The 10681-nt window shown below is 50.9% G+C and overlaps 1 protein-coding gene across 1 annotated transcript; it reads left to right on the forward strand.

Moving 5' to 3' along the window:
* Positions 1 to 3608: 3608 nt before the first annotated feature.
* TNFSF4 (TNF superfamily member 4) lies at positions 3609 to 10363 on the forward strand. The gene is made up of 3 exons (XM_087733909.1): positions 3609 to 3806; positions 8232 to 8274; positions 9992 to 10363. Exons 1-3 carry the CDS (start codon positions 3609 to 3611, stop codon positions 10348 to 10350), a joined length of 600 nt encoding a protein of 199 aa, XP_087590035.1. The 3' UTR covers positions 10351 to 10363.
* Positions 10364 to 10681: the final 318 nt, after the last annotated feature.

The raw sequence follows: 10681 nt of genomic DNA on the forward strand, positions 1-10681 counted from the left end.
ACAGCGATGGCACTGCAGGATTTAGCCTTGACTGTGACCAACAGTCAAGGTTTTAAAACGCTCAGCTCGCCACTCTAGGAAAGCCCAGAAATGACAGCCAAATGTGAGAGATATTGGATTGTCATCAAAACCCCCCCCAGCAAGCCATACTGCCAACTAACTCCTGTTTCCTTCAGTCCTTACTAGAATAATGTTAGTGCATGTGCCACTGAGAGGCATTTCTTTCGAAAACTACTGAGATGACCAAGTAACCAGGGTCTGCTGCAGAGTGCCAACAGGCTCACAGAGCCCCAAAGCCACCTCGACCTGCCTGCTTGCCCCATCACTAGAATGGCACGATGACTGGAAACGGTTGAGAAAAACTCCAAGGAGACTCCAGCTTTAGGGTCCCTGTGGCAGAGGGACCAAAATAATTTTGATCAAGGCAGCAAATTTTGGCAACTGCTGGGTGTGTGCAGCCAGCCTGTGGTGCGTCAGGGTGCCGAAGGCCAGGAAGGTTTCCTCTAGGAGGGAGAGCAGGGGCTCTGACAGCACATGTCTAAAGCCACTGAATTTGCATGCACTTGGGTTTTCATATGCAAGGCAGGAGGACAAGCTGAAGGCGATTAAAACCGCGAAAGATAGTCTGTGCATAGGTGTTTATGATGCCTCTGAATGAGCTGTCCTCTTTCCTGTTTCGGACACAATGCCAGATATATTACTTGAAATGTAGCTTTTGATCCTCAGCGCTACCAGTGTTGTTAACCCAGGCTGAGCGACACTTGCACTGGGGGAGTACAGAAATGACGAGGCAATTTCAGAAATACATATGCACAACCTCCACCCACATTTTTTTAGGGTTTTAGAAACAAAACCAGTGCAAGATCCAGAGTCGGGGAGGGAGGAGACGGAGATGGCCAAGAGCTTGTGTCTCGTTCAAAGGCATGTACCCAAAAGGTGAGAATTACGGGATCATGCAGTCTTGGAATGTTTTAGCTCAGCATCCTGGCATTTTTGCAGAAACTAAGCAGCAAACGGCAAAACCAAGTTTCCTTTCCTGGAGGGAGCAGGGAGGGAGCACGCAGGGCATAACAGCCCAGACTGTCTGTGCTTGACAGAGCGGCTCTGATACACAGCAATGCCTGCTCTTCCAGGAAGGCAGCCGTGGTGTGATGATCATGCATTCTTGTTCTGTGATTCCCCACTGAAACACTGACGAGTTCGTTGGTAGGCTGTGCAAGACCTGCAGCTGGCTGCCTCTGCAGTCACTCGCTGGTGGCTCTCGCTACAGGCAGGAATGCAGGTACGGAGCAGCCCTGGCCCCATAGCCCTCCTCTGTGCCTGCCTGCATCAGCTGCAGCTTCAGCTGTGGGGACTGCAAGCTATGGAGGTCTAGGGACACTGCCCCTGAGATATCCCCACAGCAGGGACCTCCGGGCATGAGGAGGCACTTGCTCAGGCGTTGCGCAGCCCGCACAGCCCCCCCCAGCCTGTTTTGCCTTTCCTGTGGGACTGGGACAGCTGGGTCTCAGCTTCGCAGCCACCACTGCCATCCATCTGCACTGCAGGTGGCTGAGACCCCTGCCCGTGGGGGAAGGACCCAGAGCTGGATTTGTTCCCCACCAGGGAGCTGCTCTGAAGCCACATTTGAGATTTGCCCATCTCCAGAGTCTCCGTGAGCTCCCCCACACCACCAAGCCCCTTATGGATGCACACCAGGGCTGCAAGCAGGGTGAATGTTTTTCTGGGGACCTTTTAAGCAAGCACCTAGACACAGCAGGATGTTGCAGATCCACCGGAGCAAACAATCTCCTTCTCCACATCCCCCCAGCCTCAGCAGGCCTCCGCAGCATCCCAAGGTATCGCTTCCCTCCTCTGCAGGGCTTGGCCAAGCCGGAGCCCAGTCACCGCAGGTGCTGAGCTTGGCGCGGGGCCGCCCGGGCTCCCAGGTGCTGTGTGACCACTAGGTGTCAAAGTCCTGCCTCCAAACTCAGTCTGTAAATCAGAGGGAACTGCTCAGAGGCAGCACAAGCTCTCCTTGCCGTGGCTCCAGTCGTATTTCTGGATGAGGAAGGAGGGTTAGGGTTGTTCCTGGGGCCTCTCATCGGGCTAGGGCTCAGCCGTGGGCTCCATCATGCCCTGGCGAGTGGCCACTGGTGAAAGCGGGACGAGAATTTCCACGTACTCAAGAGCCAATGGAAAATGTGAAAGCTGAACCTTCTTCAGGAAGTTTCCATGACTTTTGGTTTGCTCTCGAGACAAACACCAGAGCGTATTCCTGACTCAATCCACCAGTTACCAGCAACTCGAGGTTATTTTTCAAGAACAAGGGTGGCAAGCGTGGGGTGTCCTCATGGCAGGTTGCTTACCCAGCTGCTGTACTCCCCCCTTCATTTGGTTTATGTTTATAGGAAATATCCTTGCCTAGATGGAAAAACACATGAAAGAACATTACTCTTGCTTCCTCTGCATACAGAGTACATGTTTGTCAGGACATGTGCCTTGTGACAGGTTGAGAGAGCACATTTTGGGGAAGGGAAACTTTCTGACAACTCATCCCTGAAAGACAGATGATAACACTCCCAACAGGCTCGATCCTCACCAGGAGGAGGCAGCGCCTGACTTCAGTCGTGATATGCTAATTTACAACAGAAAAAATTCTGGCTAAAAGAGTGGTGGAAAGAGCGGTGCTGAACTGCCCCAAAAAAGGATGCAAAGCCTGTCGCCCAAAATAAGCACAGGAGATGGTCTCTGCTGCAGAGAACTGACATTTAGCAGCTTCGTGCGTCACAAGTAAATGTCACAAGGAGACCAAGTGAAGGTGCTGGTGTCCCAAGGGACAGGCAATCCTCTTCCAGGAGGGAAGCCTGGATGGCCCGGGGGTGCCCCTCCAAGTGCATTCCCTGGACTACAGGTTTCAGAGTGTGCAAAAAGGGATGTTCCCTCAGCAGTTTTCCATTTTCTCCCTCTTAGGCTTCATGCGGCATCCCATGGTTTTAAAGCCAGAAGACAAAGGTGAAGAGAAATAGAAAGGGCATGTTTTCTCTCCAATTTTTTATGCTGTCCACCTGTCCCACATCCCTTCCTTTCATTGCTTCTTTACAGAAAAGAGACTTCAGCAGCATTATATGCTGCTAACAAGGGAGGGAGCCAGCCCTGTAAACCCCCACCTGAGGCTGAATAGAAAGATGAGAGCTGTTACTGACAAAAGACTTGAGTGAAGACAAGCACTGTCCACCCAACTCTTAGCTATTGTTGGAAACATCACATATCAAGACATCCACAGCTGAAGCTATGAAAGACATAAACACATCTACTTTCAAAGGTCCTTACTCAAAACTGAACTGGGATGCAATAAATCAGCCCCCACATTCACACAAAAAAAAAAAAAAAAGAAAAAAGAAAAGAAAGAAAGAAAGAAAGAAAGGAAGGAAGGGGAAATTCAGATTAGTCACAAAGAAGTTCCCCCGCCTGCTTCTCTGTGTGCATAAAGCAGTCTCCTGAAGGCACTGTCTTCACTTCATCTCTGCTCCTGGGACAGGAGCACCTAGCTCATCTGCCCCCCACTCCTCCAGGCTCCTGCTGTGCTCCCGGCCCCTTCCCCAGCGGTTGCTGGTAGCGCAGCTGAGATGGAAGGACAGCCAGATGTAGAGCTGAGAAATGAAGACCAGATGGATCACGCAAGGGAACTTGCAGAGGATGAGTGGAAGAGCTGGCAAAGAGGACAGGTTAGGAACACGCTGCACCTCGTGTCTGCGGCTGCTCAGTGGATATTACTGCTTGCCTGCTTGATTTACCTTGGTATAGATTCTCTGCAACCCTCAACGGTAAGAGCTCATGTTCAACCCATTGTCTGCTGGCCTGTAAAGCGTTGTATGGGCTTTATTTTTATTTTTATTTTTTTTAAGAAAAGAAAAAAGCATTTAGGTTTATCCCTACTCAAACCACAAGTTTTTATTCCTTTTCTTAATGACTGTTATTCTTTTTTCTACATTGCCTGTCCTCAAAACAACATCCAGTATTGCCCAGCGCAGGGTTTGGGGACAGGTTGTCTGGAAGCGGGATCATTCCAAGGATGCTCTTTGCACTGGCCCCTGGGGGAGGGAGGTCTGCCTCCCTCCTGCTCCCTCCCCTACATGCAGTGACTCATGTATTTCCATTGAATTAAATGGGATCATCTGGGTGGCTGTTTTCTTTCAACAAGCGCATGTGGAAGAATCAGAACCCAGGGTGCTCATAAACATCTCCTGAACTTTTAAAATGTACTATATGCGCAGGCAGATATGTAAGTAAGCAAGCTAGCTTGTGACAGCTCTAGCAAGACCCCTGAAACATTTTGGTGCTCTCAGCCTGCACATATACTGGGCTTTAGAAGTAGACATCTGCATCTGCAGAGGACAGCCTCTGTGTGCCCATGTACACGAGAAAGACTAATGTGGCCAGGAAGAGTTTCGTGTACAAATAACACCACTGCAAACAATATAAATAACAAAGATGCTTGAAACTCAGAATACTTTAGAAAAAAATGCAGCAAATACGTTTGCCTCTTTCACATGTTTGCAGGCTGGTGGATTGTCAACAACCGTTCACTGCTATTTCAGTGCCGCTTATGCACTAGCTGCTTCTCCTCCCACATCTTCTCCAGGAGCTATGTACCACTTTAAAGCTTGTTGTGCTTTGTTTTACCGGAGTTCATTCTTTCCTCCCACTTAGACTTGGCAGAGAAGCAAGCCAGGCATGTAACCATGCAAGGGAGGGATGGCCTCGTGCTCTGGGTCCTCTGCTGTTTAATGAAAACCCTCATGCTCTGCACAGGTTTCACTGACCTGAGTCTCACAGTGGTTATTAAACTGCAGAATGATGACCCCGATAACACTGAAAGATAACACTTTTCATTCAGTTCAGTCCTCTTCTCCTTCCACTACTTTGGGAGAGAGAAGTTGCACTGGAAGCCAACGGGGAAGGGCAAGCTATCATGCTGCTCGAGATGCAGAAACCTCTCCTGGATCACACTCTGGTTGTGACTCCTCATCTCTCGGTCTCTCTCTCTGCTGTAAAAATGTTAGCTCAAATCCTCCTCCTCCAGAGGAAGATGGCAGGGGCTGGCATTGCTGCCTCTGAGCTTTACAAACCCAAGAGAGCAGCAGCTGAGGAGGGGACACGGTACATGCCTGGAGTTTCCCTTCCTCAACAGAAACAACTGGAACAGGGTGCTTGAGGAGCAGCGACTGCGGCAGATGAAAAGTCCAGGCCCTGGGAGTCACCAGAGGACCTTTTCAGTTTTAAACACTTGCTAACTGCAGGCTCAGAACCGGTTTCTACTAGTTTAAGCAGATAACCATGGTTTTGACTGCACCATGCTGTGCAGGAGCGGTCTCACGGGCTGTACGTGGGGGGATTTCATTGCACTGGAATTACAGGGCTCCGTAGGGTAACCATGAACCGACCATATAAATGTCTACAGAAGAGGCAGAAGTACTAATCCGACTTGACTCTCGGGGCTGTTTAGGGAGACGGACTTTATGGTAGTAGGGGCACAGCAGCATCAGAGCGGCAGGCTGGGAGAGCTGGTCCGTGGGAGCAACCGAGAGGCTGTCCCTGTCCTTGGGAAGAGTCTCCTGCTCTCCAGGGCTGGAGAGTGCCACACTAACTTTAACAGCAAGACAGTAGCTGTGTTTTTTCATAGCGAGACCATATTTGATTACTTTCCATTGTCCTCACAGCTCCTAAGAAAAACCCTGGACTGTTCTGTGAAAACACAGCGCAAATAATGTCATGGCATATGCTCAGGAAAGTCAGCATCTGCAGCCCAGACCATGCTTAACAAAAAGGGACAGTGATCTAGTTTCCATCATGATGCTGCCTGGAGAGCAAGCCTCAGCTGTGATTTCCAAATGAGCAAGTTAAAAAAAAAAAGGTAGCGATAGTCTGCTTTCGCATCTGCAAAGCTTGTGAGTTCCCATCTCTGCGAGTTCCCATCTCTGCTAGAATTACCCCCTCTGGTCACACCAGCTGGGATCAGGCCACGGGCAAGCCACTCACAGGTGCGATCAGGGGGTATGAAACCCCCCGACAGCAAATGCATGGGAGGTAAAAGCCTTGAGCAGCTGTTGGGAATTCAAAGGCTTCTAATGATCTGTTGCAGGACAGTTTTGCCTGAAGAGGGCAGGAAAAGGTGCAGGAGGAATAATTGTGCAGAGGTTTAGTGGCGATAAGCAAGATATGGCCATAATCCTAAAATCTCCTGGTGTGGAGAAGGTACAACTCACTTCCAGTGCACGGTCGTCGGCAGTCTGCGTGACACAGGGAGTCAGGCACGTGATCGCAACTGTCCTCTCAATCAGCAGGTATTGCGACCGTGCCCTGAGATTTGCGCTTTGTGCAGTACAAACCTATTCCTGAAACTTTGGCCATGTGGCATGGCTCTAGACACAATGTCCCAGATAGGAGGAAGTCTCACGTTTGGGGATCCAGAACAGGCAAAAATGATGTGGAAACGCTGTGTGTAAATGATACGGGGAAATCTGAAGCAGTGAGTAAGGAGCACCTCTGCGCCCTCAGCCCTCCTGGCATCCTTTCCCGCACACCATAAGAAGGCAGAACAGAGAAAGAGGGGTGACTAACTTTGTTACTAGCTCGCGGACGTCCTTCCAGTCCTACAGATGCGTTCTCTCCACAGCAGAATTTACTAACAGGTAATTGTAAAGGGCTTTGAGATTGCACAGCAACTGGCAAAGAGATGTAAAACAGGTAACGTGCGTTAGCGACAACGGGGCTGATATTCTTAACAATTGCTACAAGTTTGTCACCCCAACCTGCCTGTGTTTAATACACCCTGTCCGCCAGTGGCCAGATCGGAGAGATTGCGGTGGATGTTGTTTGACCTCAGAAGCTCAGCGGTCCTGTGCTTAGCTATCGTCTTGTTGGGAAACTACCTGGAAATCCCAGCTGCCTGAGCTAAAGAGCGAAATGCTTGTGCACTTAGGTACCTAGCAAAAGAGTAAGCCTAAGACTCAAGCTGCTGAGGCGATGGATAGGATCAGTAATGCTGGGGGAGATACTTCCACCAGAGCCGGTGTGCAATAAAAGCTTGTGTTTGGCAGTTGAATCTAGCCTCGCCAGGGGAGCAAGCGGCAGAGCATCGGCTGTGGCAGCACTAGAGGGTGCCAGAGCAGACCTTTCCCACCACCAGCACCCAGCACCCACCGGCACAGACGGCACAGGACAGCCCAGCTCCAACCTCCTTCCCTGCCGCTTGCCTTTACCAGGGCGCAGCACTGAACCTGCAGATTTGCATGTCTGTGCTCACTCTCTACTCTGTTCCAGCACTCCCTGTACTCAGAGTGAAGTGGCTGCTCTGTTCCCATAACACGAGGCCAAATACATGAAAGTCAGCCCGGCACACATCTCACCAGCCCACCTTCTCCCATAGGAAACCTATGGCATAGGTAAAGAGAAGAACACGGAGCAGCGAGCCTAACCTTTCACTCTTTAATCAGGCAAAACGCTGAAGACTTGTGGTTGTGAAGAGACTGCAGATTTGGGCCTCCTGTGGTTAAGATGAGAGATGGGTTTGAGATGCAAAGTTCAGATTTAAAAATCTAATAGAGAAGCTTGGTGTTTTGCGTATCTGATCAGTAAGATACACGCTTCTGTATTTGCATTCACTTTTTCTGTTATACTCATAAAATGCAAATCAATTTTAAATGTGTCTTAATGCACTTCTAAGGGAGCCACTGAGGGACACACATCCAGTAACTCCCTGACCTCAAAGTGTGGGGAACCATAAAGCCAGACCCACCTCTTCGTGGTCTGCAGGAGGAGGGTGAATCTGGGTCCCAGCTCTGCAAGCAGGCACCCCCGGCTGTAAGTCAGACTCGAGGGGGCCATGCAGAAGAGGCTCTGCATCCCAAGGTCCTTCCTTACTGTTTGGTCTGACTCGGTTACGTTCCCCAGCATGCTCTTTCAAACAGGACCAGCGCTGGCTGGCACGCTCCGGAGGGCTCAGCACCGGGCTGGAAGTCGGACTGGCTAGGAACCCCTCTGAAATCGTATTTTATAATAAAGATCTAAGAGCAAGTAAAGAGCGCAGCGGGCCAGCAGCAGCCGCGCCAGCCGAGGCTGCCTGCGGTGCCTTGGGAGGCGCCGTCCCGCGCCCGCGCCCGCCGGGGAAGCGAAAGCGGCGGCGGCGGCGGCAGCAGCGAGGGGCCCGCCCGCTGCGTTAACGAGGATTTCTCTTCTTTTTTTTTCAGCCTCGGAACGACAGACTGCCGTGGACGCACATCCGCTACACAGGTGGGTGGGCGGCGGGGCGGGGGGCGCCGCGGGAGGGCTCCCGGGTCCCGCCGCGCAGCCCCCGGCCCCTCCGCCAGCGCCGGTGCGGCCGGCGCGCTGCCCCGCACGGCAGCCGCTGCCCCGCGGCGCTCCCCTGGCAGCCCGGGAGGGCTCCCGGCTCCCCCGGGGCGCCGCCCCCGTTACCGGGCGGCTCCCGGCTCCCCGGAGCATTTCCTGCGGGGGGGTCCCGGGACGCCGGTACCCCCGAAAGGCTCCCCCCCCCCCCCCCCGCCTCCCCGGTAGCCGGCGGCGGCTCCCGGCCTCCCCGGGTTGCAGCCCCTCGGTACTCCGGTGCCCCCGGAGGGCTCCCGGCTCCCCGCTCTGCCCCGCACCGACCCGCGGTCCCCGGCGACCCCCGTGGCAGCCGGTGGCCCCTAAAATGCCGGAGGCTGTTAAGCGCTTCGTGTGGCAGCGGTGGCTGCGCCTTCTGACGGAGGAAGGCGCCGGGAGAGCCGTCTGAGGGGAGAGGGGCCGCATCTGACCCAGGGCTGAAAGGTGCCGAAAGCAAACAAAAGGGTTTTCCCAGAGCGGGAGGAAAAAAACTGAAAATCTGCGTGGATTTCTGCAGTCCTTACCTATCTACTAAAACAAGCTTTCACTCTGCAGAAGAACGAGAAAAGTATTTTTGAGAATTTACTGAGTACACGCAGCGTGCTCTTGGGGTATTTCTGAAACAAGTCAATGATTTCCTGGTTTATGAAAAATGTAAATGATTTCCTGGGGAAGAATGAGCGAGCGTACACACGGTAGCAGAAATAGTAGTGCTCTGCGTGCCGACTACGTTGGATGTTTTGTCCGATGACATACCTCAACGATAAAAGCAAATACTAAAATTTTTAAATCTTACGAAAAATATTGCTGATGGTTTTACTTGCTGTTAACATTGTAAGGTAGCAATTAGTCTAACCTAATAGAAACCCACGTTCACGAGAAACAGCTTGAGAAATTTGGCCTCAGCCCAGAGGGGCTGCGTTGGCTGCCAGGAGACCTTCTGGTGATGTCCCAGGGGTTTCGGCCGGTGTGCCAAAACTCAGGGAGCAGCAGGGAAACATTTTCAGCATAGCTGTGGGAACTGTCACTGCTCGTTCCAAGAAAAAACTTTTCATGCTAAGTTCTGGTTTAATTTCTCCTGACTCTGCTCTGTGCTCATTTGTTTCTTCCATTTCTTTCCCTGCACTGCTCTTTTATCCTGTCCTCTGTTAAAAAAAAAAAAAAAAAAAAAAAAAAAAGACCGACAAGGACTTACGGTACCCAGCAGCTCCAGAGAAAGCACTTTTTCTCTTCTTTCCAGCTCTGAACACTTGTTCCTCTTCTTATTTACTGTCTTTATTTTCTGTTCTTTTTAGGAACCTGTGCTTCCTAAACTTACGTGTATTTTAAGACAGACATACAGTAAATAAATAGTGCATAAATAGAAGCTTGGAGGAATAATTCATATAAACTGGAGTTGTAGTCCAAAAGGCACAGCTTGCTCAGGAGTGGGAATCTGGAAATTTCCACTGTAGATGATGCCTGTCTAGAGTAGATGATATTCTAGCTCTGGTCTGCCCTGTTCTCTAATTCAGTCTCTTCCTTGCCTATATTTTTCCACCTTTCCTGCAGTCAGTCCGTATAAAACAACCCATTTCCAAGAAGACATTTGTCATCATGGGATCACCTTTGCTTTCTTCCATTCCAGGTAACAGCATCAAAGGAGTAGCCATGAATCTCACTGCTGAAGTAGGCTCTATTCAGATCAGAAATGGTTCCATCATGATCACCTGTGATGGCCTCTACCTAGTGTCCTTAAAGGGTAATATCGTTTTCCCTGACCTGAAGGAGGACTCGCTGAAGCTGACACTGCAGAAGACGGACAACAAGACCAGCATGGCCCTCTGGGAGCAAACTGTCCAGGACAGCAGCGATGCAGTAAATTTTACCACAGTGCTCTACTTGTTTACTCAAGATAACATTACCCTGTGGACCAGCTCCAACGCCAGCATCGCGGATTTGTCGTTTAGCCTTGTATTACTAGGTCCCTTCAGTTGCTCGCTGTAGAAGATGACGCATGAAATGTAACATGTAAAGTACAGCCTTTCCTACCAAACCATTTACATGTGGGAGGCTTGTTCTCACAGGCTGTACTTGTACAGGCAGACTGCTCTAGCCTCCCTCCTTGGGGCTGTGGAAAGCCTCAGCTGGAGAGCAGATAAATCACAGTGCAAATGGGCTTTATATAGTGCATGCTGTGTTCATCTCTTTGGAGCTCTGCCCAGCTGTTTTGCTACCTAGGATGAATCTTTCCAACACTGGAGAAAGGAATGCGTGGAGCCCTTGAAGAGAACAGAAATGAAAGTCACCTAAGCTTAGCTCATATTCAGAGAAACCC

Source organism: Nipponia nippon, unplaced genomic scaffold (assembly GCF_047370975.1).
Source record: "Nipponia nippon isolate SJK-2023a ecotype South Korea unplaced genomic scaffold, ASM4737097v1 scaffold_5, whole genome shotgun sequence".
NCBI classification, from domain to species: Eukaryota; Metazoa; Chordata; class Aves; order Pelecaniformes; family Threskiornithidae; genus Nipponia; species Nipponia nippon.